This window comes from Meleagris gallopavo, chromosome 21 (genome assembly GCF_000146605.3).
Source record: "Meleagris gallopavo isolate NT-WF06-2002-E0010 breed Aviagen turkey brand Nicholas breeding stock chromosome 21, Turkey_5.1, whole genome shotgun sequence".
In the NCBI taxonomy this organism is placed as follows: domain Eukaryota; kingdom Metazoa; phylum Chordata; class Aves; order Galliformes; family Phasianidae; genus Meleagris; species Meleagris gallopavo.
The window spans coordinates 7717381-7745078 of NC_015031.2; the positions used below are offsets into that span (position 1 = coordinate 7717381).

The window sequence follows — 27698 nt, forward strand, 5'->3', positions numbered from 1 at the left end:
TTTATATCTTCAGGCCCAACTCAAGTGAAAATTCTTACTCAGAAATAAGTAACTGCCATGCAAATATTACTTGGAGAGCAAAACAGGAATGAAGAACAAAAATACAAAGTCCTGTCCCAAGTTCTAAAATTGAAATACAAATTACCTAGCATTTAGATTAAACAGTTATTGAGAAAGCAGAAGCCTCAGCGAGACGTCCATTTTTCTGGAATCACAATTTCCAGAAGTGGTCAGAGTGGGATAAAAAAAACAGAAACGGTCCTTGATTCTTTAGAAGCCAGTTGCAAGGATCTGTCTTCAGAACCTCCTATTGGAAGTTTAATAGCGTAGAGGTGCAAGTACACTTACCAGCAACGCTACAGTAAAGTAGAGACTTTTGTTTTAACAAAATCTATATTTATACGATTACATTTCCTACGGTTGAGGGCAGCTGTAATTAATGGATTTCCCTCCTTCCCCTAATGCAGTCATTTGTCAATTTAAACACAGAATGTCCAATCAATTTTGATGTATTTAGTAAGCAATTTGTCAAAGAGTACTGCATACCAGTTAATATATTAATTCTTGTCACTGGCCTGCTTCTGACAACTGCAGGTTGTCTCCACAAAATTGGTCCTGATGAGCCAAAACTCTTGCCAGGAATATGAAGGTGCCCTTTCCAGAGCCAAAGGACAGAAATTGTAATTCATTCGTTATCTTGTGGGATGAGTTTTTGCTCTGATTTCAAGGTTTGGTTCGTTAACATGTTAATCATTCATGTGTCAGATATCTGAACTATGGCCCACAACACCTTTCAGCGATGAAATTCAAAGGGGAGTAAGGAAGGAAGAAAGGGAAAGGGAAGTATGAAACGAGGATGTAACACTTTCTGCTGGAATTCAAAGCCACTGCAATTCCGTTACGCATCATGCACGTGTCTGTATAAATTCAGACATGAAAAAAGTCTGAAATCTGCTCCAGAAGAAGCCAAGGAGGTTCTCATGACATTATTTTTACAAGGACCAACTGCAAAAAGCTTGAAACAGTTATAGGAGCAGCATGCTGATGCTTCCTGCAGACCGGCAGGCTGTGAAGCTTAAAATCCAAGTTCACTTTCAAGCTACAAACTTACAGAAGGGCTCAGATCTCTCGCTACCCACTCCCTCACCTCTCCACGCCAGCCATGGCTGCACTGAAGCACTCAGGTAGATGAGAACTGCATGCTCTGATCCAGGTTTTTGCAGCAGATGTCACTGATGACCTCAAAGCAATGAAACAGCTGTGCTAATCCACTTACAAATACCCTTGGGATAAAGGTCTTGGACACTTGTTGTACAAAATATTTCTTCAAACAATGGTTCCTTGTTCCTTCCTCAACAGCTCTGAATATAACTCTAAAATCCTTTAATAATATTACAAGTGGAACCGAGCATAAAAGATACCTACGTGCAGTATTTTTGAAAGCTCTTCATCACAAGAATTTTATACTTTTTGGAGACTAAAACAGATTTAGGTTCTGTGTTTTGGCATCAAACTGCATAGTTAAGAAAACCTGCAAAGTACAGCCCTCCAAGCAGCCTGCCAGACGTTTCATTGTTCTGCCCGTCTGCTGACAGAGGTACTCTGTGCTAAAAAGCACACTGAGTATTTTTCAATGACCCAGAGGGCAAAGGTCACTTATTATAAATGGATAATGAGACCTAATGCAATGTTCTGAGTGTGGACAAAGAAAGGGTCTATCCATACCCCCTTGTGACTTGGTCATTCAGGCTTTTATTTCCCCTGCACACTTAATGGAGCCAAACAATTGGCAGAAATGCTATACAGAAACTGAGAGAAAATGCTGTATTCTACCTCTGATAGACAGATACAAATAGTGACCCTGAAACGGCGCCAGAATTCCTCTTACCACTAACGTGGCAGACAGATGTAACATTCACCCTAAGCCTCCTATTTAGCCATTTGCTGGCAATTAAACTTACTGACGGAAGCGATAGCCCATCAAACCACAGGCTGCAGCTAATGTCAGCCCATTACACTGCTCCAGGTAAGCAGAGCCAGCTAACTTCGTTTCAGCCTGTATTTGAGGGGGGAAAACTAACAGGTGCTTGGGACTGATGTGTGCAAATCCTGTTTGGACTCCACTTCTTCACAAACTTCATTGAGTAGCCTTCAGATACAACAATTCCAGAAGACAAATAAAGCTTCAAAGATCACATACACACAAAGTTCTGTTAATGTTAACTTTACTGTGTTCTCCATTTGTTTTTGTCTATAGTATTTATTATTCTGTATTGTCCCAGTTCCAACTCCTCGGACTTGAAATTATTTGCTGTTATTCAAATAATGGAAATTCATTATATTGCTGGAATCTAGCTATCACTCCTCTTCCATTAAAAAGGTTCCAGTACAGAAGACATTTGAAATAGACAGTCCTTGAGTTGTTAATGAAATACAGAGAAATAAATATAGAGGGAACCCCATCCTTCCCTTATTTCAGGAGGAGGGATAAGTGTATCTGTGCATCTGAACATCAGTGCTCTCTGAAAGGCTTTTGTTCAGCTGGTATTCACGTATTACTTACATTTCTGCAGAAATAAAAAAGTTTACAAATACTTGTACAGAATGTCCAAAATTCCCCAGACAGCATTCTGTGCTTTTGGACGTGTACTGCAATAACTGCCTACTACATGCAATAATTTATAGGCTTGTCAGCCGGCAGGAGAAATAGCTGAAGACAGCATGGAAGAGAAAGATGTCCACAACTAGAGCAGAGAATTTGGGGAGGGGAGAAGGGGGGAATGGAATGTTGGCCGAACAGACAAGCTGCAAGGACTCACAAACAGAGCTAGCATCTGTGAATAAAAGCTGGCTTTGGAGAGCACTTCAAGATGACTTAGTATTGCTGTTTTCCCTGAAGACACTGTGTTTGTTAGTCTGGTTAGATAATTCTGCAAAGCAAGCGGCCTGACAGCCCTAAAGAACAATAAACGTACACAGCAATGGACAATATCCTTTCACTCTCTTTTGAAAATACTGATCTATGTTTAAATTTGTATCATAAAATATTATACAACCAGCACGCATCCTTGCAATGACCTTTCCTCTCAAAGCAGAGCCCACATACCTGTATGTGAAAGTAAAATAACACAGAAATATCAGAAAATATTCTGGCTACAAAGCACAGCTCACTCAGTTTTGTGTGCTGTTACTTCTGTCTTTTGTTTTCTACATTGTGGATTTTCTTCCCTTTCCTATGCAGCGTGGAAAAAGGAAGAACCTGCAGGTTTCCCATCATTTTGAGCTCTCAGTGCACGTAACAGATGGACAGGTAGAAGCAACAGATCTGGTCTGCTGCCAACGTCGCTTTTACCAGCCACCTTCAGCCAGCCTGCCTCTCAGCCCAGGTGTCCACTTTCTGCATTTTGAATGCTCGTGTCACGTAACTTGCTGGCATTAGCTGCACTGACAACTGCACAGAGGCTCTGATTTCCCCACGAGTACCTCTGCACATGCCAAGAGTTGTGGAATTCAGCCTGTTACATCACTTCAGTCTTGACTACACCCTCGATAATAAAGAAGAGATTTGATAATCACTGCTAATAGTCTTCTCTGAATTGTGCGAATAAAAAAAAATATTACTTTTATAAATAAAAGTACACAGTTATCAATTAAAAATATGTGATATATACCAGAGCTGTATAATATACATGCATTATCTGTAAATACAGGTACATAAATAAAATGTTTGTGGATATGCCATACAATGGCTATCACCCCCTGTAAATGTGTGGCTGGGCAGCACAGCATGGTGGGCAGCCACCCTTGGAAGTGGTGCCAGGGCTCCCAAGGGAAGCAGCTGGAAGCAGCCCAGCAACAAGGATTTCCAGGGAAGTGGGAAAATGCAGATGCACTTGTTTGTCTCTGAATATAAATTTCATGAGAGGAAATGGCTGAAAGCAAGAGAAGAAGCAAGGGGAAGAAACCCTTAAGTCTTTAGGTACCTAACAGGTCACACCTGCAAGGCCCGCTAAGCACTCACCTTTTGCCTACACAATGGCCTCAAGAGCTTGACTCATATTGAAATGAATCTACATCTACTATTCTGCCATTGCTAGCACAGCTGGTTACAAGAAACTCTTTTCTGGGCACAGCTTCTTGCTGCACAGATGAGCTCATTTTGATACTACTAAATACCTATCCACAGGTGTGCCTACCCATTCCCAACTTTTAATGTAACATGCACTTATTCACATAAGCTAGTACTCAGGAGGTGTGACATCCCAATGCTTGTCCTTTCCCTACAGTTTGCTGCAGTCTAACACAATGTACATATTTTGGAATATATATATAAAAAATAAAAAGAATAAAGAATATCAGAGCATTATTTCTGGTACACATTATAAATATACATATATATTTATACATTATAATGGAAATGCATGGAAACATTTTACCTTCCTCTAGTTATATTATTACTGGCACACTGTTACATTTCTAAAACTTCATCCCTTATGGTAAACTGTCTCTAAATCTTCATCACATTTCAATGATATCTCACACAAAAACCCTGCCCCTCCTAGTTCATTCATAATGAATTTTTAGAAAGTCTTTTGGCCAACTGCTGTCATTTTGTTTGAAGAATGCAGCTTGAAAATCCCTTTCAGAAAGTCATGCTCAGCTTACAGCTTGCACATAAGACAAAAAGTTGTCAGCTACTTACAGCCAGCAAGAAGATACTGGTAGTACTGTACTGCATCAGCAGCCAGCAGCAGTGGATGGTTTGCATTAAATGGTGGTTGGAGCTCATTCCACTGAGGAGTTCTGAGGTAAAACACAAGACTATTAATATTTAAGCCTAATACAGAGAATGTAAATCAGCATTTCTGTCATCACATGTAATTATCTATACAAGCTCACAAAATGTTTGTAATTACTTAAATTAGCTTGTTCAAACACTGAAATACACCACAGGCAGCTGTGCAGCATGGCCAAATTGTGCAGATTGTGAAGACAATACTTGTTTGTCAGCTGCAGCAAATACTGCACACCGAAATGACGAAGGCAGTTTAGATTATGCTGGTAAATACATTTAGGAGCACGGCAACATTATTTAATATAAACATACTACAGAAACTGGGGAACTTTTGTGTTCTGTTAACTAGCATTGCTTCAATACTGTAAAGTCATTGAGCATTTACAAACTGTGAAAATAAAGCTGTGTAAAGTTATGGACTATTGATCCAATTAGAATTTTCAATTCCATTACAACCTACTCATTTCAACAATAATGGTCTAGAAGTCTGTGTTGTAATTTTAATTAGGGTGGGCCATTCCTAAATAGCTTGGTAAATCAAGTATTGATCAATCCAGTCCAGCAATAAGCAGCACTAAGGAATATAGGAGCCAAGAAAAATCGATAAGAAAATATTTTAAAACGTCAAAAGCACTGACAACAGTTTCTCATCAATTTTTGTTTACTTTCCTCCACATGTCAGGAATAATTTCTTCAGCTACCTCAAGAAATGCTACCTTCAGCTACTTACAGGATAACTCGCCTAACTCTGCAATGCTTCATCTTGAAAACCTCACTCATCTCTCATGGCAGAATTCTGTATTTATAAATATAAAATATATAAAAAACCAAATTACAAACTGATCATTTAAAATCAGCAACTGATAAAGATCTCTATTGATCTTATACGTGTTCACATAGCTCCATGTCTATAAGCACTAACAGAACTACATGAAAATTTAGGCTTGAATTTGCTATCGAGTCCTCTTTCAATGGAAAGTCTGCAACAGATAAAAATAACAGCAAAAATCTTGATGCAGTTCATTCATTCCTTTCAAAAAAAAAGAAGTTCATACTCATTTACTGGACAAAAAGGAGGAGAGAAAGAAAAAGAAATGAGCTACCTAACCAAAGTCCAGCTGGCTCTCGGGCACGTCATCATTTCCAGAGGGGTGTCATCACTGATCTTGGGAGCAGTGCTGAGCGGACGTGGTTCCAACACGTGCTCCACGAGGCTACCGTAGCAGCTGATGATATACAGTGACTCCACCACAAACTGTTTTGATTGATCTGTTTGCGAGAAGAAAGAAAATCTTACTGCAATAGCAGAACAGAAACAGAAAAAATATTTACTGAAATCGTAGACTATTCTTGGAAGTCGCTTGGCTTAATAAACTTGTGGTCAAATACGTCAACTAAAAGAACTGCAGGGGCTGGGGAGACAAAAAGAAAATCATAAAAAGCACAGTTAATTTCCAGAAAGTTTCCCTACCTTTTTCTCTTTTCAGCCCAGCATTGTTTGCAAACCACGATCTCGATGATCCAAAGACTGCAGCGACACAAAACTCTCCTCCCACAGACTTACTGGGTGAAATTTGTGGAGCCGGTTTGGTTTTGCTTAAATTAAAAAAAAAAAATTAGGAAAATTGATTCTTAAAAAATGGCGATGTCCTTTGCTTAGCAGCCATTCTCAGGTACAAATTCGGAGGTGCTGAATATCTGCAGTTCCCCTATGATCTGGCAGGACTTACAGATGCTCAGTGTTTCTGGATAATAGGTTTCAAATTCCCCTCGATCACTGAATTCATTAACTTGAAGAACAGCACTGCTCATAATGCAGAATTAGTTAGACTGTTTGAAAGACCCAACATTCGCATTCAATAGAAACAAATTCCAAAGGGAATGCAAACATTTAGAAGTCCTTTGGGAATGAAAACACAGAGTCTGGGGCAGCCACCCAAGGTGGCTGGTCTTTCCCAGCATTTGCAGAAGATCCACATCCAGCTGACACTCACACTGACTGCTGCTCAGCTACAACCCAGACAGTGAGGATGGCATTGAAACCACTGCAATAGACATGATGTGAGCAACAGGTAAGAGGGAACAGCATGCAGAGGATAGGAGGGAAGGGAAAGAACGTGTACACTCGTGCTATAAGTTAAAACAAATCAGTAATTGCACCAAATAAAAAGAGTAAGAAAAACTCTCCTATGATACTTAACAACGTGCAAGTAGCACATAGAGTGGCTCCGCACTGTGTTGTACTGAACCACGACTTCGCACTTTTATTTTCTTCTTCGGCTCCTTCCAGATTTGTATGAATTCAAAGCTGTTTTCAGAGCACTGCCCATCAAACCTGGATCTCATTTGTTCCTTAACAGGAACACTGATTGAGAAGTTCACACAGGATTCCTTCTTATCCGTGTCCTATTCTTTTTTCCATCTTTGCAATTTGCTTTCTCTCTCTTTCTTATATTCTATGTCATTGCTTCCTTCTCTTCCTATCTTTCCCTCCTTTATTTTTTCTTTCATTAATTGCTACTCCATAATATATCCATCTCTGATTACACTGTCACATTCTTATTTAAGTTCTTAAATGCTAAGAATTGCGTGTGCAGATACGTATGTGCCCCAGGTCACAGACACAGCAAACCTGTGGTCACGTGTTTCATTTGCAGAAAAAATAAGAAATAAAATAAAATAACGGCATGAAAACAACCTTCCAAAAGGAACTGTGTTACACTGACTGTAATATTCAAATGAACATTCATGGACTCAGACGGTCCTGAAGCTCTTCTGCTTACACCAGAAGGTGGAACGTCCCCAAAGAGCAATTGCAATTTGTAGTCAGTAACTCCAATATTGAACTACCACAAAGCACTTAATATCCAACTGTTACATCTGCAATTACAGATTACCGGATCCAAAATCTGTGTTCCAAAAAGTTCCTGACCACAATATTAGAATTTTTGATTGATATTAACATACTACTTATTAGCTGCTCATAAAAATTCAGAATAGATTTCTCTCACTTTGAACAGTCATCTGTCACATAAGCAGCCCTTTCAACCAGTCCTGGGACAAACTGTGTGTTGAAAACTATTATTAGTTCTCAGCTTCCAAGCATTCACACATGGACAGCACTGCAGAAACGATGCTGCAATGTGTGCAGTCATCAAGGCTTCTTACTGATCTGTGCTTCAAACAATAAATGTTTGGTTTTAATCTTAAGATTTAAGAGATGAGAAGGACGATGTTGCCCCTCAATCAGTACAAAGCCAACTATGAGTACCAACAGGATTCACTCACATTTGCTTCCTCACAGAAACTCTTGACAATAATCTTTCTATGCTATTCTAATATTCCTAATATTCTAAATATTCGCACAACACAACCTGAGGTTACTAATATTAAAAAAAAAAAACAAACACCAAAAAACACTAAAGTAGAAGCAAATGCTATCCTAAAATATAGACCAGAGACATAATGGACTTCAACCATTGCTCTGAGCCTTTCAGCAGAAGGGAACCTGGGATCAACAACAAATTACAAAATCTCTGCTGAGTTTGGGACGCTCGGAGTCCCAAGGAGCTCTGCTCAACCAAACACGGTTATACATAGCTCTGGAGGAAATGCTCTCAACTACATTCTATTTACTTTGTATCTTTAAAATGTGCATCTTTCAAGGCATGCATTGAAGCGCTGGCTTCAGTGACAAAACATTTTCCCTTCCAGTGTGGTGTTTTGTAGCCAGAGAGAGCAGACCCTGCAAAACACCATTACTCCTGTGGTTCAACTTAGTCCTGCAAAAAACAAAAGCCAAGGACTACTACTGCATCACATTGGTTTCTGCATATTTCTGAAATAAGAGCAGGGATGTCAACAAGTCTACACTGAAATTATTGTAACTACGGAACCTTTTGGTTTCCCACCTTTTCACTTTAACCTCTGAGTTTTCATCAATACGTTCCAACTCAAGTTTCTTTCTTTCAGTAGATCTCAAAAGCCAAATTATTTTTCTGTAATGGTAATGCCATTAGAAAAATATATTTTCATGTCATTATGATATTTTAACGACTTGAAAACTATAAATCCTCATCATTATGTAGATGCAAGCACCCTCTCAGCTTTATAAACGATAACAAAACAGAAATGTTGAAGGTAGGTGGTGAATGACTGGTTTCTGCTAAGAACTTCTGCTCTTTCCTTGCTCTTAGCCTGTCAGCACTTCATAAATTATTCCATAAGCTGAAATTAAGGCACATTTGGCCTCACTTTTAAAAACAGTTAATTTCAAGGAATCTTCCTAATATACTAACATTCAGAATATTACGCTGTATCTTTTTGCTGGAAAGGGTTACGATGCAGGAAGAAGGGCAGAAGAAAAGTTAAACTATTCTGACCAAAACCTTTGCTCTTAATTTCATCTTCCACTGTGAGACACAACGGCCCTATAAGAGACATGGAGGATAAACTGTTAGCAGACCTCTTCCCGTCTGGGTCTGCCCACCTACACCAAGCACTCACCACGGCACAGCAGTGTTATTATCCCAAAGGTATCGATGCAGAAACCTACAGCAGAAGGTTAAAAAAAGAAAAAACATAACACAGAAAGAGCTAACGGTCCCAGAGTTTATCTGCAAAATAGAACCATTTCTGCTTGTTTCACCCTAGGGAGGCAATAAGGGTTTTTCCTCCGTCACTCGAGCAGATCGTGCCCATCAAAGCAGGGACCTGAGGATCTCGGGCAGGCTCTGCCATCCACTTCCACTGCCGGGTTTGCAGAAAGCTGCCTCTGTTCTCCAAGTCCTGTGCAGCTCCTCTGCAAGAGGCCCTGGTGCAGGAAAGGCCCAGAGAACCACAGCGTGGGGCTTCTTCCATTCAGTGAGCTGTGCTGCAGGAAGGACGAAGAACGCTGCGGGGGAGAAAAGGAACGGAGAGGGCCGTGCCCTCCTGCCCAGCACTCCGACCCCCTCTGTCACGATGCAGCTGCTGAGCTGTAGTACAATGGCAACAAAAACCCTGGTGTTACATCACCCTTGTTCTGCCAACCCGTGAGATCTCTGCCTCAGCAAAGGCAATGCAGTGCAATGTCAGTCTCCAACAGCTCACATGCACCTGTCCCGCTCGAAGATGGAGACAAAGGCACCTGCTAGAACTCAAACTTCAGCTCAGTACAGGATATCTGGGGAAATCTGTGCTGCTGATAATAACTAACTTCTCTGACATCATTTTGGAGGATGATTCCCATTTTCAATGTAGGAACACTGAGAACAGATGTGTACATAACCTGTGAAAAACATACACGTGCACTTTCAATGGAAATGGCACGAAAGCTAAAGATAATTAAGGCACCATTGTCATCTCCTTAAAAAAATGAAGACTGCAGCAGGAGCATGCAAGTTCTTTCATGTTGACAAAGCAACAAAAGATGAAGAGCTTCTGAAACAACTCAGCACTACGACTCCTTGACTTCTGTAACAAACCCTAAAGTCTGCCACAGCTTCTGAAAGTGTGCTCATAACTAAGCGTCGTAAAACATCGTAACTATATCCCAGCTACTTTTCATTTGTTATTATTTTCCCACCTTATGGAGGTAAGAAAAAAGAATTAATTCTATTAAAATACTCTGAAAATCATAGGCAACTGGTGAAAACCACAGGGTACCAACAGAGGCATGGAGTGTGCCTCACAGAGCTCCGTGTCCTTCAGAATGATGCTGGCTGTTCAATTTGTCTTCAATTTCAGACAGCCAAACAAGTGACATGGCTTTAAATGTATAAAAAACATTTCAGACCCATGATATAAAGAAATTGATTTACAAAATCAAGTATCACCTACAAAATAGTGTGATTCTCATTCTTTGCAGCCCCTGTTTGGTTTTATATCACCAATGAAGAGGTTTTAAACACATCAGATTCATAAAAACCAAAGCACTGATCTGTAAATCACTGCACAAATCATCCACAGAGAAATCCACCAAAATGAGCACACTCCATTTTTGAAGGGAAAAGTTTTCTCATAAGTGGCCACAAAAGTATCAGAGAAAAACACTGCATAAAATTTACAGCTACAAAATTACTGAAAACTCCTATCTGTCTTAAAATACACACATCTTAATTACTTTATCATTGTGCCAAAAAAAGGAAAATAAAGACATGTTCCCAGTTGTCAAATCATGAATAAAACAAGAGAAAGCAAGAAAGAAATAGCAGCCTCCTTTATTCGCCAGGCAGTAAGCTGTCAAATCTCCATTCATTTTGTTTACATAATTTAGGTCTCATTAAGACTTTAATGGGAACAACATGACTTCTTTCCCCGCCCAAAGTGTGTTTTTTATCCTAATTTCTCTCTAGGCTAGGAAAGCCCATATTTGTGAGCTAGCACTGGCATTAAACAAACCACAAAAGAGTCTTGTGAAAGACAGGCAACGATTTCTGAGTCTATTTCATATATTCCCCTCTTTAATCTCAGCCTTTTAATCTTGCTTCAATCTAAAGTCATTTCTGGTTGACAAGCCTCTCGGCCTCGCTTTGCTGCAGTGCTGGGAGCCCATGCTATGAAGGCAGCACCCAACAGCTCTGGCCAATGCATGCCACGCTCAGCACTGCTCTTCCAGAGCCCTTTGCTTCTTAGATCACCACCAGACGAAATTTGGGTGCATCACAGACTGCACTTTGGAATGGTCCATAGGAATACTGCTTTGGGAGCCAAATACTTACTGTGCTGGTAATTCCTTCCCATGCAATGCTCATGTAATAATGATTCATGTGATAAGGAGTAAAGAAATGTTCCTTTCCTTTTGTCTTACAGTGCCTTTGCTTTTCTAGAGTTTGCACAGCTCACGTACCCTTTGTGAGCCACCCTCAGCCTCCCTCCTACCAAGACCTTTCTCCTGAAGTAATATGTTCACAGAGACACACAGACCATGTACGTTTCCTAAGAAAACCCCCACACCTTCCAACTTCTTCCAATCTTGATGCTTGTAACTGCAGCCACCCAACACACACGTGATAAAATGTGGCTGGCTGTTACAAAGCACTGTGTGAATCCTGAACCAAGCCCTGGCAAAACAAAAGTTATGAACTGTTCTTCCTTTGAAATACACTTCCGTTTTACATATTTTAAAAAATAATAAATTATTATTTCAAATATCCTTACATTAAGGGAACTGTGGTTTGTTTTTTCCTCAGGTGTGATAAGCTTTTTAAGTTATTATTCTTTTGCAGTGCCCACCTGATTTCTTTATATCTCTTACTGCAATACTTTACTGTCTACTTACTGCTAATCTGGCTTAGTATCAGGAGGTCATCATTGATGTTTTCTGTCTGCGAGCAACTTAGTGCCACTATAGGAAGGGAAGCTATGCAAAAAAACAGACCTGCTTTGAAAACCATCTGCAATCCTTTTTGCCTGTTGGGAAATAATTTATTTTTTCAGCTTCTTTGCTACTTAAAAAATTAAATGCACCGTCAAAGGTTAAAAAAAAAAACAACCAACAAAAACAGAATGCATTTGCTTGACAACATTTGATGGTGAATATGCATCCACAGCTTAAAAGTGCAATTATGCAGTGCTTCCACCTATGGATCAGCCATGCAGTGAACAATGTGGGAAAAAAAAAAAAAAATCCCAAACAAAAAGTCTAAACACAGAGTTATATTTAGTGAGTACAGCAAATGAATTATAGGCATGCTGGGATTGAACTGAGAACTCACCATGGAGCTTTTATGGAAAAACATCCTGCTCCAAACAGGTAAGGTCTTCACGGAAGGGGGAAAAATGCACAGAAATTAGATGAAAACTCAATTACCAACAAGTACACTCTACATCATGCTATTAAGATTTACACAGAAGGTAAACAAAATAACTGTCATAACCATTCATGATGCCCTGAAAGAGATGCAGACCTCTCACATCGCCAGCATGCTGACACACGGAGCGACGCCTGCCCACAGCACGCTGCCACCACGCAAGGGCTGCACAGCCAGGGCTCACGGGCAGCTCTCCATGCACCACGCTGTGACACATGCAGTGCATCACGTGCAGGTGGGCTCTGACGTTGTGCTTTAGTTCTCCTTCCTGAAATCTGCAGACGAATCTTAGGCAAATGTAGTCACGAGAGCCTTAAATAGACGTTGGAAGTCATAACAGATAAACAAAGTAAATTAGCAACAAGAGCAACAAATGTGTGGCTGCTCCCCACAAAACACTGAAGCTCTGCATGGGACAGTTTGGTGAATTTACTGGGCAGAGGTACGTGCTAAGCAAAAGAGACTGCAGTACAAGGCACTCCTCTGCTGGAAAGCTCCGCAGCCCTTTTCCTAGGATAGAAAGATGCTATCAAATTAATCATCTTTAGCGACTAGATGACCCAGAAATCTTATTCCCCCATTTATAAGCTTGCACAGAATGCAGGAAAGAGAGCCCTAACTTACTTCAAATATATCTGATGTTAAAAATCACCCAATCCATAGAGCTTAGTGCTTTTGCCCCTCAGCGATGTATCTGTACCATGATGTGGTTGCTGCTAAGGACTTGGTACAGTGCATAGTTCTTAGAGAGGTATCACACACCACTGATTTTAGAGCATTTTGCATACAATTTCCCATCACAATTTTACATCACAAGCCATTGACATACTGACATTTGCATAAAATCTGAAAAGCAGAACAGGAGGTGAATGTGGAGCTGCCCACGTGCTCACAGCTCCTTTGATTCCCATTTGGGATGTAACATTACCCACAAAATTACTGAATGATTGATTTGGTAAATGCCAATGCATCATTTTTCTTTTCATACTTGGACTCAGGGATGAATTCTGGCCAGTTGAAACAATTGAAGTATTTTCAGGCAATCAACTAAACCCAACAGGTCTACCACTGAGAGGTGTAATGCACTCAGCCTTATGTGTACACATTTATAATTATACCAGCACACAAAAAAAGGGAAAAAACTAAATCTGGCACGAGTGCAACATCAAGAAATGCAGACATCTTATAAGAACACCTTTAATGTGAAGGCAGAAAAGTAAGATGTATATTCTACTTTCTAAGATATAAAAATCCAATAAGGAACAGAATACTGTGGAAAAAAATCCTGTGCCCACTCCTCATTTGATGGAACCAGATTCCAGACATAATGCATGGTATTTGAACAAAACCCCAACTACACTGCATGAAATGTATGACCTGTATGCAGTGCACGAGTGGCAGGACGTCCCACACAGCAATACTCAGCGCCTAATGGAGCTGAGGGCCGTTCTCTTGGCTCAGCATCACATCAGCAAAGCACTGCTGCACATTTTAAGCACTGAATGGAAAGCTAAGGTTTTTGTACAGCCCACAACCAATCAAGTTTAATTCCCAGAATCTATCCCGCGTATATTTGAAGAGTCACTGGAGAGTGGGCAGCTCTGACTGGGAGCCTGGAATTGCTTGACCCCGGACATTTAGCAAGCAATTCCTTTTCCACCTGCCTCAGTCTCTGCATCTGCACAAAGCAGGCTAATGATGCTCACATGAGTGCATTACAACATTGTGGAAATCTGGGGTTTTTAGCCCACCATACTATACTGACCCAATTATATTTGCACGTTAAGAAATTCTTTCCAGTTTAAATATAAATTACCTAGGGGGATATAATCTCCAGTAGAAGATGTTTTCTTGTTTTATAGTGCTGCTGTTGTTAGCAACATTTTTTTCCATACATAGACTCAAAATCTTGTGTTATGTAGAAAATGTGATTAGTCAAAATCAGTCACAAGACTAAGGTATAGTCTTATTTACAGCCATAAGAAAGATGAACATAGATTTTTACATTCATGAGTTCCACTTTCTTTGAAAATGACTGGTTTTTTTCCTAAGATATTTATTTAAGTAACTGTTTTTCAATGTTTCCTTCACACAATATGGATGGTATGTTAATGGGGGGAGTACAAATTACAGGATAACCCAACCTTGAAAAGACAGCAGCAGATGGCTGTGCTCGATGACAGTAACAGAGCAATGCCAAGGCAGAAACCTCACCGAGGTTCTGTGCTCTCATGGTTAGTGGGGAATTCTAAAGGAAAATCAGTAACTGAAGACAATTTATGATTCAAAATTCCAACAGCATTTTCTTAATTTCTTTTCTGAGTTTTAGCAAATTCAAAACTGAAATTTTACTCAATTTTGTTACGTTGAATATAAACTTGCAACTATTTAAGTTTTTAATAGACCCTGTGACACTCACTTACTCAAACCCTCACTGCCATCCCAGCTGTATTTGGTATCAGTTACAGTAGTTGCTTTATAACCAAAACTTATTTTATAAAATGTTAAAGCGACGTAAAACACGCCTTAGAAATGTGCCTGAGAGTGCCTGCAGCACACACAGCAGCCAACCTATTTCAATGAATTCTTCAGATTTGCTTTTAATATTGTCTTGATTTTTAGTTACTGTACCTCCATAACTACACTACGACGACATGACTTTGCACACCTTATTTTTGCTCGCCCCAGTAGTGAAGCCTGAGATTAACTGAGCCTTTCTTAGCCAAATAGGATAAATGGATACCAGTACATGTAATATAAGCAAAGAGAAACATTAAAATATCTCAGCCTGCTTCGACATCAGACACTTAACCTACTCCCCCCCTTATTCAGGGTGTAATGAGGAATGAAAATGGGGAGTTGGATGAAGAACGGATGGAGTTTCATGTTTAAAAACTCACTGCCATGGAAAAAAATAAAAAGTTTCTCTCTTTTCCTGCAAGATGCATTGGATGTCTTTGGTGTCACAAGACCCCATGAATATAGGGCACATCTTTGTGTTTCACTAAATCTATATGAATCTGAGAATGAAGTATGATACAAATATAACGATCAAACCACTCGAGAAAGTCAAAACCAATGCTGCTGCCAGAGGAGTCAATTTTTAGAATAGTTTTTCTTCTGGGGCCATTACTCTACCGTTTATTTCCCTTCTTCCTATTACAGTGCATCTGTGTCCCCCTGTTCTTACACTGGAAACAAACTACAACTCATTCCACAAACACAAGGCACGCTTATGAAGCTGTTGCAAAGCACAAAGCTGTCCTCTGACGTGTTCGGATACACTCCCTTGTGCAGACAGCATGAGAAGGACCGTGCAGCTCTTCCTCTTCCCAATCTATAAGCCCTTTGTTACAGGAGCCATGAATTAACCCATTCACGAGACCTAAGAAGGAATTCAGCATAACTATTAAAATTCTGTGAGGGAAACTGAGGCATGGATCTATAAAGACTTATTAAACCTATCTCCTTTGCTGTCTTGCATCCCCCTAATCTTTAAAACATTAGATGCTTCCTTCCTCATTAGTGCCAGAGCTCCTTTGGGAACATCTATCTGCTCCTCAGAATGCACTGACAGCACAAAGTGCAGGAAAGTGAGTCAGCGGGATGAGAAAACATAGGGACAAAAATGAAGTGCTTCTGGAGGTGGGGAAGTTGCACTGGGAGACCTGAAAAAGCAAGGGAAGAAATGGAGGGCAGGGAACGAGTGATGGTGATGGGTAAGAAGGGAGGTACTGCTCGGAGGTACTGAGTGCTGAGAATGGAAACTGTTCAGAATCAGAGCTCAATGTCCCATCAGATAATGCTCCCAAACATACAAGCTTACACGAAAAAAATATCTGTGATGAACAGCACCATCATGACACAGCTCCAGATTCTGGTCTTTCATTCCCACAGGGCTACGGCGATCACTTCTAAAGAATTTACTGCCGTTCCACTTGTCAAATAAAGTGACATGCATTGAGCTCTGCTGGAGACAGATCCTATTAGGAGCAGTGATAGGTCCTTTCACCTGAAAAACAGTTTGCTGTCCCGGATACTGGCAAAACAAACCTCTACATGGTTAATAAAACCTGAAAAACTTAAGTAAGATATCTTGTATTAGAGAAGCTAAAAGCAAATAGAATGGACGAAACCAGAGTGGGCAAATTATACAACGTTCTTTTTGGCTTGCTTTTTACTTTTCAAAATGTACTGTAACAGAATAAATGTGTCATTCTTTAAACGTTGAAACAACGGAACAGGAATCAGCTGTAAGGGCCACTGAGCAGCAATGGTAAAATCCAACCGATTGCAATTCCTCCTCCTTTTCTGATCACTGCACAATCACAAGGTTAAGCAGCTGCTTCCAAAGAAGAGCCTTGTTTCCTCGGAGCGCTGCTTAAAGGTGCTGACCACGTAGGTGTAAATACATCTGTCTTTTGCCATTTGCAGTAATACATGCCTCCTACACTTCTCAGAGTGAGGCAGATGGTCCCTGTCCTGTCTAAATATTACACTGTACAGACTTACATTGCTATGTGTTTGCAGAAATATGAGGGCAGATGTTAAATATGTTAAACACACGCTTTGCCCCCTGGAGGTTTAAGTTAAGGCTGCTGTCTCAATTCGGTCATTTTAGGCATGCCAGGCTTCTTGGATGCGAGGCATTCCTCCTAAATCCCCACTTCATAAATACAGCTTTTCATGTTAATTCTGTGTACTTTCATCAAATGTTTTGGATGCAGAACAAATGAAGGAAGCACTCAGCTGGACGTTACACATCTACACCGGCTTTGCTGAAAATTATGATCCTCATTCACAAAAACTCTATTTACACAGCAGGGTATTTCCCATGACTGCTTTTTCCTCCCCTTACATAAACCTCACTGAGTATTTTAAATTTAATTAAATTTAGAAATTACACACAATAATAGGGCACGGGCAGGCTGAGAGCTGCAGAATTTCATCAAAGAAAACTGTGGATATGGATGCTATTTTGAGTACATTTAAGAAAAATAAGGATAAAACATTACATTCAGAACGTCCATTTATTGCTAATGGCCGTCGTGAAGTGTGCAGGAACCATCGTGGTGATAAAGAAGCAGCCTTTGTAAGGGCAGCTGTGAGTTACTGTTACCAGCCAAGCACCTCCAAAACTGCACCAGAGGTTTTTGTTTAAATCATCGCCCTCACCACCGCTCCTGCTGCTGCCTTACAGACCATCAGATGCCTTCTTATGTTCCTCCTACATCTCATCCCACCTAGTTCTAAGAGCGTATTTCTTTGTGTCCACGTTTCTGTTCTCTGACTGTACTCTTTAAGAAACCTTTGTGCTATTTTTCCTTTTTCAGGAGCTGTAACTTGCTGCTTATTTCCATGCACCTTCCCTAAATTTCGTCTCCCTCCTGCCCTCATTCCAAATCTCACCCTTCTATACCTACAAAATTAATCAGATTGCTGACACAATCTATTCTTCTTGCAAGTGTTTAAATTGTTAGTACAAATAAAATGCAAACATAAACCACTGAAATATATATGCAGAAGAAGGAAATCACAGCATTACCCTCGCACTACTTTATTGTTTCCTAGCACTCATTTACAATTATCTAGGGAGTCAGGGACATGAGTGCAGGTAGCCTCTTTCCTTTGGGCAACTGAGTGTCTGCAGCTCACGATTTGGTTCTAGAAATGAAATTGCTGTTTGGAGCAGCAAGAGCAGGACTGCCCTGTTAGACAGACACACAGACAGACATGTACATACGTGCATACAGATGTCAGCTTTGGAAGCCCATCATGCATACTTAGTGCACTAAAGAAACAGTAACAGATTTCACAGAATGCTGCAGCACAGAATGTGGGAATTATTCAGGGAGAGAGGAAATATCCCTGAGCTCTCCTTCCAAAAAATAATTCCCAGACCATGAAACACAAGGTGGAATTCACCTCATTATTCATAAGCAAGAAGCCACTGAAGCAAAGCAGTGCCTGCACCCATTTACCAAAATGCAGGAAAATGCTATTAACTTGTAGGACTGACAGTTGTTTTGCCCAACCACAAGCCAAACTTGATCTGTTTTTCTTAGAAATATAAAAGCAGTCTGTAACTCAATGCACGAATCAGCCTTAGAAATTGTAACCAGAAAATATTCAGGGATTTGAACTACTAAAAATTGAGAGGGTTAAAAAAAAAACCACCTGCTGGTTTTATGCATTAATTGCAAAAACTGAAGAATTAAATTTTAGCAAGAGAAAAATAACAACGGTTGAACAGAAAGAAGTAACCTGAAAATTGCTTTAGTTTATGAAACTTGGAGAATCTTCTTTCTAGTTTCAATGTAAGTGTATTTAGTAGATAATAAGCATTTCTCAGTTCTTTATCATGGCACATCAATGAGAAGCCAAGTGCCACTGACTCCAGAGAGAAAATCCACATGTGAATTTCATAGTACAAAACAGTCACTCCAGAAGAAAAATAAGGCCAAGAAAACATCAGGATTAAGTTTTCTCTCCACCCAACCTGGCTCACTGTCGTTCAGTTTCTGATAGTCAAAAAGCATCTCTGCTTGAGCAGTTTGGAAATCAAAAGAAACAAACTCAAAAAAAACCCAAAAACTAAACCCAACAACGTAAACCCATAACTTATTCTGATTGAATACAGCTCTGCTTATGTTTCATACCAATTCCTGGTGTGAAACTTCTCCTGATGTCAGCGTGCGGTGTTTCCCATATGGCAGACTGCAAGAAAACGCCTCATCCGAAATACTCCTGAATTCTTAGAGATCTGTGTTCAGTTTTTGTTTGCCTATCTGTGCTGGCTTTCTTTTCTTGAGCTCTCCTTCCCCCACACCCAACTGCTCTGTTGGCACTACGCTACACACACTGCAATTACAAATAGATAAATGAATTTAAATGGAATACAACTAGAAAGAAATTATTTCCACATAAGAGACACATAACAAGGTTGAGAAAGGTCTGTGCACATGGACTTACCCTGTGCGTTTGGTGATGGTCCCTAACGTCATTGGCTGCTTGATTTGAGCCAGAGGCAACACCACGGTCAGACTGGGGAGCGGCAGCAGTCGAGGGTTCCCAGGGTTGTTGTTTGTGAAGTTATTGTACGTGTCCTGGCTGTTCAATTTACCTTGATGGGATAGAGACGTAATAAAACGTATGAGTGCAATTTGCTCCTTCGTTTATCGTTTCTAACAAGTATCTAAAATAAGCCATTGGCAAAGAAAGGAAATAATGAGCTCCTATTGTAAACAAAAACAAATCTAAAACAGTCACTTTCAATTCAGGTAAAAAAGACAGCATGACAAGGGAAGCAGCAAATCTTTATTTATATATAAGTAAGGGGAAAGGTGCCCTTCCACGGCAAGGATATTCTTCATGCTGCTGCTGCTTCCCTGGCAGGTTTGTTCACCAAAAAGTTTGGGAGTTAGGTTTGAAGAACAGACTCTGGATCCAGATCTCTAAGGGGGGGGAAAAAAAAAAAGAATATTCTGGAAGGGAACTTTTTCCTGAAGGACCACATTCTCTGGTGGTAATTGAAAGTTCTGAAAAGGTCGCTCTTGTCGTCTCTCTAGATAAAGGCACAAAGAATAGCAATCTGCTGAGCTAAGGCAGAAAGCAAATACCACAAGTAACTACATCAAGTAAAGCCATACCCAGCATCACCTAAAAATCAAGTATTGAAAAAGTCAAAGACTTGATATTCATTAAAAAAAGAGAGAAATAAAATGAAAAAAAAAATGGTATTCAAAGAGGGAAGGAGAAAGCGTAACAAAAACAACCCTAAATTTAGCTTGTTTCAAAGAGGTCTGTGCTGGATATACGCCCGGTTTAGATACGCTTTCTTACTTTCTGTATCATTCCATAGTCACAGCCTCTCATTCTTCAGTTAGAAAAGGAAACTCTCTGCAAATTTCATGGACAGTAAAGAAAGAAATGTGAAGAAACCAAAGAAAGAAGTTAAACAAAAAAGGGGCCAGTCTGTTTATAGCAGAATCAGAAGTACTTTAAATAGACAAGCAACCATGAATTAAAAGGTTTAGATCATTAACTTGTTTTTCTGTGCTCCTATAATGCTGTGAAATGCTTGCTTTGTTCTTAATCAAAAGGGAGCCATATTGGGAATTAGGTTCCTAAACAACCGCTGCATTCTCCATAGTTATTATACAAATCCCAGGCCAAATCCATACAATCTGACTGAAGAGCAGCCACCTTTTTTCAAGGAAGAAAAACAGCGCAGAAGAGGGTTTCTCACAGGAAGCTGCCTGAAAAGCTTTAATGATACTTCAGATGGGCTGCAAATAGGAAAAGGAAGGCAGAAAAATCTTAATGAATGTCTCATCATCTTAAAGACACTCAGTGCTTCCTTTACCCTTCTTTTATACTCTGTAACTGTAAGCTCGGGGTTTTTATTTGTTTTCCTGCAGTCTGCAGACCCCTGCATCTCAGAGAAGCACAACAAAAATGATGAAATTACGAAGTGTATTTTGTGTTAAGTATCTGGCCTGAGCACTGGTCAATACGTTTTAAGAGAAATACTAAGGCCTTAATGAATAACAAGCCTATTGAAGTCTTGGAGAGCAGATTTCATTAATAGCAATTTTCCTGGACCAACTTGGAATAAAAAGAAACAGGAAAGGGGGGAGGGACGGGAGGGACAGACCCTTAGTTTTAAATTAAGACTGAGATGCAATTAATTTTTTTTAAGATTAGTTTCATAATGCATTCTTGGTTCTTGTAGAAAGCAGTATGAATAGTCTACTGCTTTATTGTCTAATTAGTCACTGTTGCATGTAATCAAGGCCTCTCTGAAAGTGTTTCACTCTCCTGTATTCACCAGGAGCAACAGAGCACACAGCCTACCTGCAGGGGCTCCAAGCGGCTGCAATTCGTTTTCTCTTATTTCTTAGGAACATAATGATTAACTATGAACTCCTGAACTGACCGTGTCATAACAGCTTCCCTCTCTCCAAAGGCACATTTAATTACCCAGTGCCTTCTGATCTTCACATCACCTTGTTTTCCATATGCAAAGCTGTCTGTTGATTCAACACATGGTTTGCACGCAGAAGAGCCGGGCACTTAGGGATGTGCCTCCTGTATGGGGATGAGCCCATTTCCACACAAGCTGACCAATCCCAAGGCAGCCGAGGTACTCTGAAAACTACAGTATTAAGTTTTAAATCCTAAATCTAAAAACGCAGCTACAATAAAAGGGAAAATGGCAAATACCAAACATATCCTGATGGCTACTGCTCGCCAATCCATCACTTCTGCAGCAGCCTTTAGTTGCTTTGTTGCAAATAAATGTAATTAACAGTGGTAGAAGTCAAAAATTAAAAACTGAAATGTTACAAAAAAAGAGATAAATTACAGTAAAGTTTTTCTTGAATATCTGATTACAAGGATATTAAGGGGGCACAATAAGGTTAAAGAATATTGTGCTTAACAGGAAGAAGTAAAAAGATGTGCTTTGGTTTCCACTGAATTATTTTTAGTTATTTCTATGATGGAAATGTTCTACGTTCTTACATCTTCATTCTATGTTGCCTTGGGCCTATCAGAGAGATGTATCCGTGTCTCCAGACCTGCACAGCCTTGGGATCCAGTAAAGGCACTCAGTGCCTGGGATTGCTACCTTACCAAGCATTTGGCAGAAGCCATGTGGAGAGTGAATTTCATTGGAACAAAATAGCGTCACACATTACATTTAATTGGCCCTTTAAAAATCCCATGATTGTATATTGACCTATTTGTGCCCATCCAGAAATTCACAAACGTCACCTCCATGCCTGCAGCCCTCACAAACGTGAACCCCCTCCTTCAGTTCTGCACGCAGGGCCAAAAGAGCACAAAGAACGCAGGCAAGCATCAACGTTATTGCTGCACTTGGTGCAGTTGTGGATTCGCTGTCAAAGGACACACAAGAAATAAGCCAAGGTTTAACTCCGCTAGAAATATCAAACGTTCCTCATACAGCAGGATGCTGTGCTCAGATTACCTCGCCACATGTGGACAGCACATTAATTCCTACAAGGAAGCATATTTCACAGTGTACCTTCAGAGAAATAGTTTCACTTTGCACTGACAATTTAACTTTAAATGCTAACTTGGCTGTATATTGCAAGTTAAACATAAATCACTACATACCAACTTTGCAAGGATTATTTTATATTGCAAATAACATAGAAAAAAAAATTGTCATAGCAATATCATGGCAACTGCACTCCCACAACAACATATTCAACACAGCATCCGTAGCAGTGAGGCTCTTCCCTTGGAAATCAGCCAGGCCACGGTATCAGCAGCCCCCAGGACAGCAGGGCAAGTCCTTTTGGTCAAGTGTTTGCCACAAAAGAGATTTTCAGATGGCAGCTCAAGTGCTGTGTAAGGAACAACTCGAGGCCAGTTTTGGCCCTGGTTTATTTTCTCTCTTTGCAATCACCTGCCAACACTCCCAGCTTGGGCCACAACTCAGGATGCCATTCGCTAACCCCATCCATGTGTGCCCCCGAGGTCAGGCCTGAGGGCTCTGAGCACCTGATGGAGCAGTGGGTGCCCCGTTCATCGCAGGGGAGTGGGACCAGATGCCTTTAAGGGTTCCTTCCAACCCAAAGCATTCTATGATTCTGTGATTATTTCCACTCAAATATTATAGGCTCAAGGTCACAGATCCCGATCGTAGCTAAACCCCAAACTCCTAGAGTTAATCCTAATTCAGCATTTTAGACATCTAGTGCAAAAAATATGTCTCAGTTTAAGCTGTTGGTAAATCTCTTACTAATTTTACTCAGGGACTTGCAGGCAGAGATCAAGCAGACAAGTAGCTGAAAGCTGAGGGTGTTGTGCCCTGGTGCTTTGATAGCAGAGCTTTATTTACAAGTGCAGCATTACACAGGATAACCTTTGCCTGCTGGACACAGGCAGTATCATCCGTTAGCTCTGTTTGCTGAAAGCCTGCCACAAGCACACCACCCCTCAAAACCTGAGGCACGCTTTTCCAGACCTTTTACTCCACAAATTCTCCAAAGGAAAATGGATTAACGTGAGGATGGAATGAAGAAGGCACACAGCACGGGCCGTGCTGCGATCCCCGGGCAGCCATCAGCGATGGGCTCACATCCACCAGGAAGAAAGGGAGGCCTGACCGTGCCGGACCAAAGAAATCTCACCAGACAAAGGAAAAACAAATCAAAAGCGCTGTTATAAAACACAGATGCTCTAAGGAAAACAAGCTTCACAGGATTTGCTGGTTGGTCACAAAGCTGGACATCTGTGGAAAAGACATCAGCAGGAGCCCCCAGGTAAGGCCCAGCCCTGTTACTGTGCCACAGCCCTCAGTGCCACGCGAAGGTGACCCAATCCTGACCATGCTCCATCCTACTGCCAGCACACCGGGACCGCAGCCCCAGCCAACTGCATGGAAGGTGTCAGCAACCCAGAGTCCAGCACAGCACCAAAGCTACACTCTGTAACATGTAAGGGATGCAAATGGCAACTTAACACCAAACAGAAAACAAATAATTTTATCCACTGACTTTTCCCTGGCAGTTTCAGTGGTACACGGCACTGTCTGACACTCTGACATTTCCCTCAACTAGCAAGCAGGGCAACATGATTTGGCCCAGAGAGTTTTCTGCTAGGAAAGTAATGATCACGAGCATTTCAGTTTCTCTATACATTTGATATGAAAACACCGAAGTGGTATCGAGCACCTCTCAGCTGCACTGTAAAATTATTCTGTGTTGATTTTTTTTGTTTCTTTTCTTCCATTACTCCAATACAAAAAGCTCAGGGGTGCAGTGTCATTAAAATTCAAACCCCACTTGATTAGCTTTTGTATCTTATAGTCTTTAACACAAGCCTAACGTCATTAGCACTACATGTAAACATCTTTAATTTGCTAAGTAAAAAGGCAGTAAATTGAGGCTATGCAATCTTGTGCAGGCTGAGTTCTAAGAAAACAAGCAGTGCTTGGCCATTAGTTCTGTTTAAGTGTAACAACAAAGATTCCTGAATTAAACATTCGCTAATCATATAATGCAAGAGAAATGAAATCCTTTCTAACTTGCAAACAGAAAACGGCAGGAAAAAATAGAAGTGTTGTGTAGTTGTGTACGTGGTGGTTTATTTTGCTTTGCTTTTGATTCAGTATCAAAAGTTTCATAGATGAGAATGGAAAGCTTCCCAGCTACAGTTCCAAGACTTTCACCCTCTTTTCTGACCTTCTCTCAGACATGTTCCAGCATAATCTGTAATCTTCTCCAGTCGGAAGAGGAAACAGCGGCGCCCCGGTGAGAAATGCTGCCTTGTGACCTGACTAGAGAGCCCTGTGGAAGCAAGGCCTGTGTGCAGAAGTCATTTGGAAGAGTCTGACAGACAAACCCAACAGCGTCCAGAGAAGCACGCTCAGTACCACAAGCACCGACTGCTGCCAAGATGGGTTTCTCCTCTTCTGTTTTGTTTCATGCAGTCAAACAAATTTATCTTGATTTGTAAAATGTTACCCATTCTCCAAGAAAAAGTCAGGAAACTCAAAGTATTTTACTTATCAGTCTAACTATATTAAAGTTACATTGCAATTTCCTTGAATTGTATACTACCAAAATTAGCTTCATTTCACACCCATACTCTCAGTACTTCAAATACAATCAGCCATTAAAGACAGAATACTACATATTAGCCACAGCACGTATGCACACAGCATTTAGCTACTTGGAGCAATTCTCTCAGCTGAGCTGGTGCAAGTCCAAAGCCTATCACTAACTTGATTCCATTCAAACTAGTGGGAGAAAATAACAAGAAAATAACACAGGCATTTGTTTTCATGTCACTGAAAACTGCTTGATATCGAACCTTTTGAAACACAGCTGCACTAAATCTCACGATGACTCTAAGAAAGCCAAACTTTCTGTATTTCCACATCCAGGCAAGGCACGTGATGGTGACAGAGGAGCTCTTAAGTGCTCTGCCAGGGTATGCATGCACCAGTCCAAGTGTCTCAGTCATAGATGTGACAGTCTCCTCTGCCCTCTCATCCAACCTCCTTGAATTGCATCTCCTCCAACTCCTCGTCAGCATCTTCCTCTCAAAACTGGAACGTTTCTCCACAATGCTTCCTTCTTCTGCCTGAAGTCTTTTTTCTTCAACCACCTTCTGTTTCAAAAACTTTGTCCTTCATTTACAGGGTCCCATCAATACAGAAGATTCTCCTCTCCAGATGAGAGACACCCTTGCTGCCCGTTATCTCTACTGTCCAAAAGGTATAAAGGAATGGTTCTAACCTTAAGCAAGCTCTACTTGGGATTTGAACTTGTCATTTACTTCTACAGCTAATGACATACAGCTGGACATTTTTCCTTCCTCCACCTGTGTTACTTCTTTTCAGAAAAGAAATTACACCTGTGGTTTGGAAGAATCAAGGAGGAGAAGAAGCCACCTGTACCAGAGCAGTAACTGTCCCAGGCTTGTGGCACCTCCTCCCAGCAGCTGTGAGGACATCCATATTCTTAGCTGCCTTGTGTAAAAAATGTCTCCTTGAAAATTTGAAACAAATGGCTGCTTCTTCCCTTGCTGTTTCCCCTCCTCATTTTGCACTGATATCACTTTGCTACGCTAACATTGCTCAAAAACCTGCTTGGTAAAGCTGCCTTGAATCATTTCATTAGAAAACAACCCCTCTGCCACACATACAATTCTGGCCTCATAAACACCCTTCAGGATTTATTTAACTAAAAATATTGTTGGTGCTAAGTTCAAGACCATTTATGGGCAAAACTCTCCCTAAAGTAAAAACAGCAAAACTTGATTGCCAGCTGGCAATCAGGCCAGTTGGCTCCAGGCTTTGCAGTGCCATTGCAGCAGTAACACCTCGGCTGGTTTGCTCCAGATGCTGGTTAACAGCAAAATGAGCCAAAGTGGCCTTTCTGCTCTTAAGTCATCTCCAGTAAATGCCAGCCACAGGCAGGGAGAGGTCCGGACAGTTGCCATGCTGGTTGTAGCAGGCACTGCACCTTCGACTCCACACAGATTAATGGCCTGCAAGATTGGCTTCTTCTAACTTCTTCTTCTAAGCTATGGAGTATTTTGCAAATCTCTCCTGCGCCAGAAGCCGTGTAGTTGTAGCTATCCCAGGACTCCTCCTCCTCGCCATGCCTATCAGTCAGAACTCCATCAACACAGTTATGAATACAAAGCCTTCTTTCAGGAGTGACTCTGAGGCAATTCAGAATAGTGAACTTCGGAAAAGTTGGGTCTCTCAGACTTCTCTACCAAATGGTACAGAATAAAACTATTTTTACAAATGCAGCTTTCTACTATTTGGACAGCAGAGCCAGAAAACCTGGTTGGTTTGTGTTAGAAAACCACATTTGAGTAATCCAGAAATTTCTGAAGGACGCTTCTCTATGCAGTTGCATTGGGTGAGGAGACAGGGAATGTTAAATAGGAGCCTTTACCCAAATTTAACTTATCAGGATTTAGTACCTATAATAAACTACATCTTAATACACCTGTGGCTCATTTTTCTTTCTTTACACCTTGTTCCCTATGCTGTATTTTCCTTTGCTCTGCCTGCAACAATCAGCACTAATATTTTAATGTCTGAATTCAATCCAGGTTCAATACACAGCATTTATGCCAAGTTATGTGGAAAAAAAAAAAAAAAGTGCCCTGAGAACCACTCCATATGAGAACTTGATAATAATATCCATGGATAATTATAATAAATGGCTTGTCTGAAACACCCATAGAATAGGAACTGAAGCAAGCCATAGCAATCTCTCTCCCTCTTCCACCCACCACACACCCTCGGCAGCTCTGCTCTTTTACCCATGACCGTTCAGGATGTTTTCTGGCTCTGTGACAGCATCGTGACTCAGGTCATGAGAAGTGTCAAAGATGCATTTCCTCGAGATGGGAAAAAGCAACTGATTTTAACAGCCCACGAAGACTAAGCAAAAAGAATAAGCCAAATCAGCATATTTAAGGGTAAAGATAAACCTTTTAAAAGATACAAGTATATTTTATTTCCAAACTTAATGCTTACGTTTCCTTCCATAAAGTGTTTACATTTCTCAGACTCCTAAAAATGCACGGTTGATTTAAATGCCTTACTT

The 27698-nt window shown here is 40.6% G+C and overlaps 1 protein-coding gene and 1 long non-coding RNA gene across 3 annotated transcripts in view; one reads left to right on the plus strand and one right to left on the minus strand.

Annotated features, from left to right (window-relative positions):
• Positions 1-19763, minus strand: part of LOC100540920 (breast carcinoma-amplified sequence 3) — a 43343-nt gene extending 23580 nt beyond the window's left edge. Inside the window, exons 1-5 of the mRNA XM_031556454.1 lie at positions 19561-19763; positions 12493-12537; positions 6267-6391; positions 5899-6064; positions 4703-4803 (exon numbers count right to left, since the gene is read on the minus strand). Of these exons, the coding sequence (XP_031412314.1) occupies positions 4703-4803; positions 5899-6064; positions 6267-6391; positions 12493-12537; positions 19561-19592 (469 nt within the window). The 5' untranslated portion in view covers positions 19593-19763. The remainder of the gene's footprint in view (positions 1-4702; positions 4804-5898; positions 6065-6266; positions 6392-12492; positions 12538-19560) is intronic.
• A 3592-nt stretch (positions 19764-23355) lies between these two features.
• LOC104913928 lies at positions 23356-27091 on the plus strand. 2 transcript variants are annotated; one of them, XR_795713.3, is made up of 4 exons: positions 23356-23885; positions 23972-24059; positions 24817-25844; positions 25970-27091. It is a non-coding gene; the product is annotated as an uncharacterized LOC104913928 (long non-coding RNA). The 2 variants fall into 2 exon arrangements; XR_795714.3 differs by lacking the exon at positions 23972-24059 and having other exon boundaries at positions 23357-23885.
• Positions 27092-27698: the final 607 nt, after the last annotated feature.